The 10472-nt window shown below is 56.7% G+C and overlaps 1 protein-coding gene across 2 annotated transcripts; it reads left to right on the plus strand.

The window, feature by feature from the left end:
• Nucleotides 1–619: 619 nt before the first annotated feature.
• Nucleotides 620–7250, plus strand: VRTN (vertebrae development associated). 2 transcript variants are annotated; one of them, XM_061367366.1, is made up of 2 exons: nt 620–837; nt 4267–7250. In XM_061367366.1, the coding sequence occupies exon 2, from the start codon at nt 4268–4270 to the stop codon at nt 6290–6292; it is 2025 nt and encodes a 674-aa protein (XP_061223350.1). In that variant the 5' UTR covers nt 620–837; nt 4267; the 3' UTR covers nt 6293–7250. The 2 variants fall into 2 exon arrangements, with proteins under 2 accessions (XP_061223350.1, XP_061223349.1); XM_061367365.1 differs by lacking the exon at nt 620–837 and adding an exon at nt 1330–1734.
• Nucleotides 7251–10472: the final 3222 nt, after the last annotated feature.

Raw genomic sequence — 10472 nt, forward strand, 5'->3', positions numbered from 1 at the left:
GGCAGTGATAGCAGGGTGGAAGGCTCTTTCACAGAGGGCCCAGCTACAGGCAGGCAGATTCAAGCCTGTTGATGAGGCTGCCCAGCTGCTGTCACTTGGGTGCCTCTCATAGACAAACAAGGTTTTGAAGGGCAGCACAGATGAATTTTGTCAGCCCTAGAAGCCTGTGAGTCCCACCAGCCTTGCCTTGCCAGGGAAAGGATGGGCACCACTTAGGGAGGGCAGAGGAAAGGCTAACTTATCTCCTAGCTGGCATCACAGAGGAAGGACCATGGCCTTGGCAGGAGCGAGTGGGCAAGGGGGCAGACGCAGACAAGGGCTGTGCCAACTCCGGGGGCCGCAGTGGCACCCACTCGGGACCTGCCTGCTCCCCGTGGGACATGAGGGGTGCCCCGAGCAGGCACCCAGATCCTACCCCGCAGCCCCAGTGGGCTCGGTCACTGCGGGCCAGGGCAGGGTATGGGGCAGGAGAATGCTGTGGGGCGGCAGGGTGCGGGGAGCACGGGGCGCAGCGGGGCAGGGCGGCGGGCCCTTTAAGCACGGCGGCGGCGGGACAATGGCCATTATCACTTTAGCTTTGGAAGTGACCCCCGGCCCGCTCCGCTTTCATCTGGGCCGGGGCCGCGGGGATGGCCCGCTTCCTGGCGGGGGAGGGGAGGAAGGGGGCAGGCGGGGAGGGGCGGCCCGGCCCGGCTCGGCCCGGCGCCGCACGCGGCCGCCCGCTCCCGAGGGTCACTGCGGGGCTGGCACCGGGGCGGTGGCGGCTCCGTGCCGCTTCCTGCCGCCGCCCTTAAAGGTGCGGGGCGGCCCAGGGCGCGACCCGACCCGCGGAGCCAGGTGAGTGTGGGGCCGGGCCGGGCCGGGCGCCAGTCGGGGCTGCGGCTCCCTGACCCCGTGGGCTCCCTCGCCGCGGCAGGCACCTTCCCCCGGCGGGCGGGCGTGCGCCCTGACCCGCCCTGCCCTCGGTCCCTGCTCGGCAGCTGCCTGGGCACCGGAGACCGCTCCCCCACCCCGGGGCTGTTCGCCTTTTTGTCTGTCGGGAGAGGGGAGCGGCAGCGGCAGCCCGTGATCCCATCCGGGGCTGCCCCCGTCCCCGGGGGGGAGGCCGCGGTCGGGAGAGGCGTGAGCGGCCGCGGGGTGGGCGGTGGGAGCGCTCACGGGAGGACGGGGCTGGAGGCTGCTGTCAGGTACCGCTCGCCCTCGAGCTGTCCGTGCCTTGCCCGAGAGACGGTCGGAACGAGGCTGAGCTGCGGCGCTTCGGCCTGGGTTAAAGGAGGGTGTGTGGCTTTTCTCTCTCCAGGAGAGGGTTCCCCCGCGTCTGGGCTTTGGCGGAGATGTGGGTGTTGGCAGATGGAGCAGGCTTCTCCTGCTGCCTGGGCTGGCAATGCTGCTCACCCACCAGAACCCCCCCTGGGCTTTCTGGTACGGTGATATTTCTAGCCTAGACAGCTTCTGGAGACTGCCACTTCAGTGCTTCTGTTGTGTGGTTATGGGGGTTCACACCTCCTCAAGTAAGAGCCTTTACTGTTGGGGTGACCTGAGCGAGCAGCTGCGGCTGGGAGGTGAGGCACCGAGCCCAGCTGGGCTGTGGTACATGGATACTCCTGCTCCTGTAAAGCAGCAGCATTCCGGGGCAGCTGGGGCTGAAGTGTCCTGGATTCCTGCTGGCGGGAGCATTTTTGCCTCTGGCCGGGGGAACTTGCACTACTGGATGCCACCAGACCATCAGTTCAGGTGAGGGAACGTGATCTGCAAGTGTTTGCTTATCTGTTACAATGCAAAAGAAGCAAGGTTAGGTAAAACCTCCTTTATCAGCCACGAAAAGCTCCCTTGCTTACCTTTTGGTGCTGAGGCAGTTTAGAGAGTGCTTGTCTGTGGTGTTCAGCTGCTTTTCTGGGGGTGTGCAGGCAAAAACTGTTCCCTTTTGCAGCAGCTCCTCTGTGTAGAGAGCTGATGGGTTTGATCTGGTGGTGATCTCAAGCCCCTAGTTGGGCTGACTTCTGCCTCTGGCTTATCTAAGCCCCTCTTCACCCTGCCCCAGGAGCTCATCTCTCCTGTTTCAGCTGTGGGGTTTGCCTTAGGGTTGCTTTTGTGGCCCTGTTGTTGCTCTGGGCATCAGGAGCTGGCGGTGACATTGAGACCGTGCAGCTATCACTGCAGAAAGGATTAAGTCTTGTGCCTCCGGTTTTCCCTCATGTCCTCCCTCTCCCACCCAAGGGGGTGGGAAGTGCCCAGTAGGCCATACAGACCAGGGCTGCTGATGCTCCCTAGCCTACCTCAGCTCCTCGCCCCTTCCCTGTGCAAAGCTTGTCTTGCCTTCACAGTGCTCAGCTGGGCTGCAGGGACTGAAAGGAGAGGCAGTGACTGCTGCAGGGTGAGGTGGCTGGCTCCAAAAGGGTTTGGCAGGCCATGAAGGAGGACTTGGGCTCTGCAAGCCTTTGCTTCAGCTCCTCCAGCACATGTTGCTTACTATGGGCTTAGTCAGAATTACTATAAACTTCTGTAAATTTCTGTGAACTCCCAAGAGACAACAATACAGACATGACCTGAAGTGACAACTTCATACTTGCTCAGACCAGGATGTTAGAACAAGTTTATCTCCCCTGCATCACAGCTGTGTCCATTCTGCTATGTTTGTTGTCTCTGATACCTGATGCTCCACAGCTGTGGGAACAGCTGTAAGAAGGGCCTGGCCTCCAACACGAAGGAGACTCTGGAGGAGTTAGGGACATGGGAAGAGAGGTGATTTGATGAGTAGCTGTGGCCTGATTAAAGGCAAGGGACAGCAGCAGCAGCACAGACTCCCTGTGGTGAAGTAGCCTGGATGTGGCTGTGTGACTTTGTGGCACCTCGTTTAATTTGCTGTTTGGTCATGGCCAGGGGCCGTAGATGCCATGGCAATAATAACCTTATCTGCAGCAAAGTGCAGGTCTGAGACCTGGGAGAGGTCTGGCAGGCCATCTGTTTTACCGCAGGGCTGCTGCTGCTTCTGCCTGGCTCTGCCGTCTCCCTGTCTCTCCACAGAGCTGTGAGCGCGTAGTGGTACCTGTGAGGTGTTGTAAGAAGGTAGGCTCCATCTGGGATGTGAATCAAGTAGACTGCAAAGTGATGCCCTGTGTGTTGCAGTGAACATGTTAGGAGAAAACATAGGAGACTGGGCTCCTTGGTTGAGTGCAGTGTTGTGCCTGGGAGACAAGTGGTTCGAGAGTGGGCTGGCTGATGGTGGAAGGGTGCTGAGAATTGTGCTGCTGGAGCTGGATCATGGGGTAAGGACTGTGCCGTTGTCACGAAAGCTCCCCGGAGCAGTGGGGGCAGAGCCACATAGGTGTCAGAGAGCTGACAAAGCGTGGGATGCAGGTTTGAGCTTTTGGATTGCCTGAGTGGGAGCTGGCATGTGGAGAGAGGGAGGACAGGAGTGGGATGGGCTCAGGCAGGGAAGAGGGCTCTGTGCAGCCTCTGAACTACGCACCCCAGTGCTCATGCTCCAGCTGTGCTTTTGGGTTGTCTCCTGCCTGGTAGCTTGTCTAGGAGAAGCCGTCCTTGTCAGGCTTCTTCATGGCTGGTGGTGTGTGTCCTCTGAGCAGCAAGTGACATCCATTGTCAGCTGGAGCATCAGTAACCGAGGCTTGATCTGGCTCTGGCCCTTCCTCCCATCCCAGCTTCTGTGACAGCAGTTTTGGTGCATGCAGTGGGGGCAGATGCAGTGCCCTTTTCTGAGGGAAGGGGCAAGCTCCTTGTCTGTTGTTCTCTTGGGCTTGATCCCCTTGAGCCAGGTCCCTCCGTGCCCCCATGCAGTGTTCCTCTGTCACGGGTGTCTTCCTGCAGAGGTGACAAACTCTTCTCTTTGGGTGCTGGCAGCAGCACAGTAAAACGAAAGGGATGGAGCTTCTGGTGGGAGAGACAGGTGTAGGGGTGAGGCGAGGTGCAGGGGTAGGAGGTGACCTGGCTTGGCACCCCAATGGGTGCTGTCACTCCTTAATTTCACCTAGGCTAGTATCTTTGGAAGCTCTGTGCTCTGTCTGCTGCCCACAGGAGGTCACTGGAGAGCAATCTGAGCCCATGGCCCTGTCCCAGGTCTGCCTGTAGGGACCCAGGCTTCCTCCTTTGTCTATGGGAGTGTGGGTGGAGGGGTGAGAAGCATCCTTTCCTCTACCCTTTTCCTTGCCTGTTCTTTGGGGAAGAGCTGGACCCGGAAGCCAGGTCCCAGTGGTCTGGAGCTTGCACTGTCTTCATCTCCAGTGACGTTTTTTTTTTGCCATCCTTCAGGATGATCCCGCGGCACCAGCTGGTGCAGTCTGTGCTGCAGGAGCTGCAGGAAGCCACCGAATGCTTTGGACTGGAGGGCCTCACCAGTGCGGCGCTGGAGGCAGAGAGAACCTTGTCATCTTTCTCCCTACCTGGCTATTGTGGGAGGCATTTTCAGGAGGAGCTGGAGGTTGACCGGGTAGCCAGGAGCCTCTATCCTGAGGATGCCCCAAGTAACATGCTACCCCTGGTTTGCAAGGGTGAGGGGAACCACCTCTTTGAGGCGGCCAGCGTGCTGCTCTGGGGCAACCCCACCCTCAGCCTGGAGCTGCAGGTGCGTACAGTGGTGGAGATGCTGCTACACAAGCAATACTACTTGAATGGCATGATTGACTCCAAGGTGATGCTGCAGGCTGCCCGCTACTCCCTCTGCACTGAGGAGACCCCAGAGATGACCAGTCTCCCTATGGCCATCCTGGAGGCCATCTTTGATGCTGATATCAAAGCTACCTGTTTTCCTGGCACTTTTGCCAACATGTGGCACGTCTATGCCCTTGCCTCAGTACTGCAGTGTAACATCTACTCTATCTACCCCATGAGCAACTTGAAGATCCGGCCCTATTTCAACCGGCTCATCCGACCCAGGAAGTGTGGCCCGCGAACCTCCACACTTCACATCATGTGGTCAGGGCAGCAGCTCTCCCAGCAGGTCTTCAAAGCACAATACTTCGTGGCTGTGGTTGGCCTGGAAGAGCTAGAACCCACAGTGCCTTCACCAGAACCTCCTGTGCAGCCCATGAAGACCCTGGAGCTGCTGAACAGTGACCCCCAGCTCACCTACTCCAACCTGCGTGACCGATACAGCATTACCAAGAGCACCTTCTACCGCTGGAAGCGCCAGTCTCGTGAGCACCGTCAGAAAGCGGCTGCCAGGTTTGCAGCTAAACACTTCCTCCAGTCCTGCTTTCAGGAGGGCAATATAATCCCCCTCCAGCGTTTCCGGCAAATGTTTCCAGAAATCTCCCGATCCACGTACTACGCCTGGAAGCATGAGATGCAGACCACGGTCAATGGTGATGCCCCCACTCTGGCTGAGGCCCATGCTTTGCAGGAGCTTCACAGGGATGTCCCCAAAAAGGCTGATGTGGATGAGCCAGCAAATTCACAGGGGAGCTTAAGATCCCCAAGTCCTTCCGTAGACCCCATCCAAGCAGGAATCTTCATGCAAGGAGCCAAATCCTATCTAGAGAAATGCATTTCCATGAACACTCTGGTGCCTTACCGGTGCTTCAAGCGCAGCTTTCCTGGCATCTCCAGGTCCACTTACTACAACTGGAGAAGAAAAGCCATCAAGGAGAACCCCAACTTCAAACCTCCGCAATCTCCCTTGGATAACCAGAAGCCTCTAGATATGGGAAAGCCATTCCTGCAGCTGAAGCCCAGCAGTGTGCCTGTTAGGAAGAGGCTGAATGGAGACCGGCCAGAACCCAGGAGTCTCCTGCAGCTGAAGCCCTCTCTGTCCTGGAGAAGGCAGCTGCGAGATGTGGCCAGGAGGCAGGTCCAGCAATGGCAGCTGCCCTTCTGCAAGTACCGCCTGCGCTACCCGTCTCTCTCCTCCACAGCCTACTGGTTTTGGAAGAGTAATTGCCAGGCTGTTGGGCAGCGCGACCTGCCCTGGACCAGCTCTGGCCAGCCATTGAACCGCGTGCCTTCCCTGGCACCTCCAAAAGCAGAGCCAGGCCTTAAGCCCCAGTGCCACATGGAGGTAGCCACCAAGCACCCAGATAAGCCAGCTCCGGCCATGCCATACAACACCATTTCAAGCTATGCCATGTCGGAGAGAGCCAACAGCCGGATGTTTGTGATGGATATGATTGCCACTGCCCAGTTCAAGGCACAGGCCAAGCTGTTCCTGCAGCAGCGCTTTGAGTCGAAGACCTTCCCCACCTACAAGGAGTTCAGTGCCCGCTTCCCGCTCACAGCCCGTTCCACCTATTATATGTGGAAGCGTGCTCTGCATGATGGGCTGACGCTCGTGGATGCCTGAATGCGAGTTGCCAGCTGGCTTGCCCGCAGCTCCTCTGCTGACATGCCTTTGGTAGGGCACCGGGGCCAGGGCCCTGCTGTAACTTTTGTTCCGGTTTGGTTTTGTTTTGTTCCTAGTCTCTGGCTTTCTTTTCTGTGTGGTTCAGTCGGGTATGGAAGCATCCTGGCAGTGCCCATTTCCAAAGACAGGAGGAGGCACTGAGCTGCCCCAAAGGAGAGGGCAATTGGGGTTGTCCTCTCTCTGCTTGGAGGGTGAGTGAGGGAGGCAGTACTGTGCCAGTGTCATGGGATGCTGCTAGGCCTCTTGAGGCAGAGGATGTGAAGGTCTCTCTGCCCCAGGCACTTGCTTAAATGAGTAATATGGATGTGTAGGATGAGTGTGGAGGTGCCCAGCATCCCTTCAGTGAGCAGAACTGTGCTGGCTCAGCCACATGTAAGGGTGGGAAGTGCTTGGCTTTATGGGAGAAACATCTTTGAATTGGTTTCTAGCCAGCTAAGGACAAAAAATGCTTCGCCTGGGGTCTGTAGCAAGGCCACCTTGGCTTCCTGGCTTTTAGTACTTGCCTCTGGCTGTGTTGATCTTCCCTAGAAGGAGCAGAGGCTGATGGAGGAGGGGACTAGTTTGTGTCTCCACTGAAGTCTGTGTGCTGGGAACGCCAAGCTAGGAGCTGGTGTCCTTTGCAGGCTCTGGACAAGCTGTCCCTGGCCTTTCTGGTCTTGTAGCAATAACCTTTCACACAATCCTTCACTTTCTCACAGCTGCCAGCTGCTTTACTTTCTCAGGGTCTCTTCCTGGTGCCTGGGAGGAGACAGAGAGACCAAACCTTGTGTACCCAGTGTCCCTGCATCACCTCACCATGCTGCAAGCTGAACACAATGTGTGTGTGTCTTTGCAGCGAGGCTAGATGCATATATCTCACTTGTAAGCAACCAAAGCAATAAAGAGTCTTCCAATGCTAGTCCTGTGCAGTTTCTCACTCTTGCTTGTGTAATCTCTGGACAAGGCTTCCCCCTCCTTTAAAACTGGCTGATGTGTGGGGAGACCCTGTGCACACCTCAGTTCCTGCTCCTGCAAAAGGTCCTCTTCTGCTTCCTGGGACATGGTGGGGATGATCTGCTTGGTGTGTGCTCTGGAGGCCTGGCAGGAGCCATGCTCTCCCTGGTGAGTAGCCAGGAGTTGCCTCCCAGGCTTAGAAAGCCCTGCTGAGCTTTTCCTCTACACCAGCCCACAGGAGAAAATGACATTCAGAGTTACCCTGTGGCATTCTTGGACCCAAGCTATGTGGTGGGGCAGCCTTAGAAGAGCAGTGCTGAGCCAGTGGAGCATCTCTGAAGAAACCATTTACCTTGTTTTTAGGGTCGGTGGGATCTTGTCACCATCCACCCACTCCAGTGTACCCAATGAAGTCCCAGGGGAGGGGACTGGGGGCAGTATGTGGCCCATGGGGAGAGGAAGGCAGGCACGTGGTGAGATGGGAGCTGCAGAGCAGTGCTGTGTGCTGCTGCAGGGAGCCCTGGCTGCCTGGGCTTTGTGTGTCAGGAAGCAATTGGACTAATTAGCTACAAGTGAACTCCTCTAAGGGAGTAAGCTGGTAATTACTCCAGAATGATTAGCCATGTCTCGAAACTGCCAGAGGCTGGAGACAGCTTTCAGTGGCAATGAGGGCTGCAGTAGCAGCTGTGAGTGTACACTCGTGACCTTCCCGGAGCATTTATTTCCTTGGCTGAGCAGGGGAGGGTCTGACCATGGATGTCAGATTCCCCATAACCCCATGCTACCACCCTCTCTGCCTCCTTCCCATTAAGCCCCACCTCTCCTGTGCAGTACCTGACTCCTAGAGTCCAGCTGTGGACCGCTGCTGCCCTGCTGCTGTCTTCATGGATATTTTTGCAGAACTAATTTGCTCTGTCGATCTTCATGTCAGATCTGCCTTTTGCACACTGGAGCAATGGCTCAGGCCTTTGCTCGTTCCCTGCAGGCAGAGGAGCATCCTGCCTGCTGCAGCAATTCCTGCTGGCAACCCCTCATCAAATCTCCCTGCATTTCCTCCTGTCCCCATCCCTCCTTCCTTCAAGGTAGCCCAGTTCCTTTACTCTTCTGTTTCCAAACCCTCCTGGTTTTGTCTCATCAACAATGGCACCTAGGCACTCCCTATACCATCCTGTTAGTGAAAATATGGAAGATCAATCCTCATAGGGATCCTCAAGGATTTTGCCCTCCAGCCCAACAGATCTTCTAAAATATTAATAACCTGTCAATACCTGTCCTAGCTTTCTTCAACCAGCCCCCATCTGACGACTGTCAGTGTGGCTCCATCCCAGTGACTTGGCCAAGGTGCAGATGCAGTGTTCCCTGCCTTTCTTCTAGAAAGCAAATGAGCACAGTCAACACCTGGGAAACACCAGAGTTTTGGAGAAAATGCTCAGATATGAAAGCACTTCAGGAAGGAAAAACTTCCATTTTTCTAGCCTAATACTGCAAGAATTTACTGCCTGTGCCTAGACTTTGGTATATTACTTTGAGGACAGCATTTTGGTAAGTACTGCATTTATTTGTGTTCATTTCTCTTTCCCTGGCTTCTGCTTTTGCCCCTCTCCCCATCCCTCCTCCATCACTTCAGTAACCACAGCGCTGGAGGAAGTTGGGAGAGCTTCAGCAGGATGGACGCCTCTTGCCAAACCCAGATGCTTGAGAGTAAAGCCCGCAGCAGTTCTGCAGCTGCATGCGTGTGTGCAGGGAGCCTGCCTGTGCAGCAGGAAGCACCCCTTGTGAGCAGGCTGCAGCTTTGCCTCTGCAAGGGGCTGTGGCTTCCCAGGTAGAGGAAGATGCCAGGAGTGCCACAGGAAGGACACCCAACATCCTGCCCCAGTGGTTTCCACATCATCCACCACAGGGCTGACCCCATGGAGGCACAGTTTGGCTGGGAGGCTGCCCCAGGGCATCCCTTTGGCCAGGGCCAGGGACCTGCGGGGGTCTTGTGTTTCTTTTCTCCTCCACCCTCTCACCTTACCCTTCTGGGAAGAGGAGAGAGATTCAGCACGGCCCTATCCCAGCACCCCTCGCCATGGCCCCCAGCCCCCATCAGTAGCCAGCAGCTGGGGTTTCAGCATGCCACAGCACTTGCCAAGGGGTGAGCAGTGCAAACGAAGCTGGGGGAAGCAGGCTCAGATGCGTTGGTCGCTCAGATCTGCACTGAGGTGCTGGTGCTTTTTTCCTCAGCAGCTTTCTTCCTGGCTGCATCCCAGAAGGAGGCAGGATGCAAAGGCCAGCCCTGCCCTGGCACAGTCTCTGTCCACCCTGTCCTTAGCTGATCCTGAAGAGAAAGGCCCACCGGGAAGTGCTCACCTGGATATTGAGGAGGTTACGGAAGGAGCCCAAGCTGGAGGGTGACATGTTTTTCACCGCTGGGAAAAGAAACCATAGCCCATCACACTTCAGACCATGAAGCTTTTTGCTCCTGGCTGACTGAGGAGCATCTCCAGGGCCAGGGGTGCAAGGAGGGGATGTTCCACCAGTCACAGGGAGCAGGGCTTGCTTGGTCCCCAAGGGCTTGTCCTCCATACAAGGCAGGTATCTGGGACACCTGGCACTTCTTGCAACCCAAGAACTGCCCAGCATGTGAGACAAGAAAGGAGTGTTTGTGCATGGGCATGGGCAGCGGGGCAGGGGATGGGCTTTCTCTTGAGTTTCTGTGTCTGTCTCTTGGTATCACCACCTTAGGGCAAGGCTGGAGGAGCTGGTGGGGCAACAGGGGCAGGGCAGGGGCATTTGGGGAGCAGTGGACAAGAGGGTGATGGGATGGGGTTGCTGGGGCTGGAGGTTTGCAGAACCGTGTCTGTGCCAGGCAGCACCTGCATTTCACAGTGCAGGCACCTGTAGCCAGCTGGTGGGGAGCTCAGTTGTAAATTATGGGTAGTGAATTACTCATGAGTGGAGGAGGGGGGTCTTGTTCTGATGTATAAAGGGACTCTTCAACACCTCCTGTGATTATGTTTTAGAAAGCTCCGCGGTGCAGACAAGGACAGCAGGTTGAGGTGTACGTGCAGTTAAAACATCACAAGTTAACCAGTCTCGCTCTACCGCCAGCTCAGAGAACCACAAATCCTCCCTCTGCAGCCACCAGGAATCCTGCTCCATCACAACAGACCATCTCTGCTCTCCCTGCCTTTCACATCCCCTG

This window comes from Neopsephotus bourkii, unplaced genomic scaffold (genome assembly GCF_033783945.1).
Source record: "Neopsephotus bourkii isolate Nb327-2 ecotype Australia unplaced genomic scaffold, CSIRO-AGI_Nbou_v1 NB_1376, whole genome shotgun sequence".
Classification (NCBI taxonomy): Eukaryota; Metazoa; Chordata; class Aves; order Psittaciformes; family Psittacidae; genus Neopsephotus; species Neopsephotus bourkii.

What these genes read in the sequence shown, in the direction of transcription:
- VRTN (XM_061367365.1), top strand. Translation starts at nt 1,385, where the DNA reads ATGCTGCTCACCCACCAGAACCCCCCCTGGGCTTTCTGGTACGGTGAT. An exon ending in CCACCAGACCATCAGTTCAG is followed by an intron (nt 1,735 to 4,266) that starts GTGAGGGAACGT and finishes GCCATCCTTCAG; the next exon opens with GATGATCCCGCGGCACCAGC.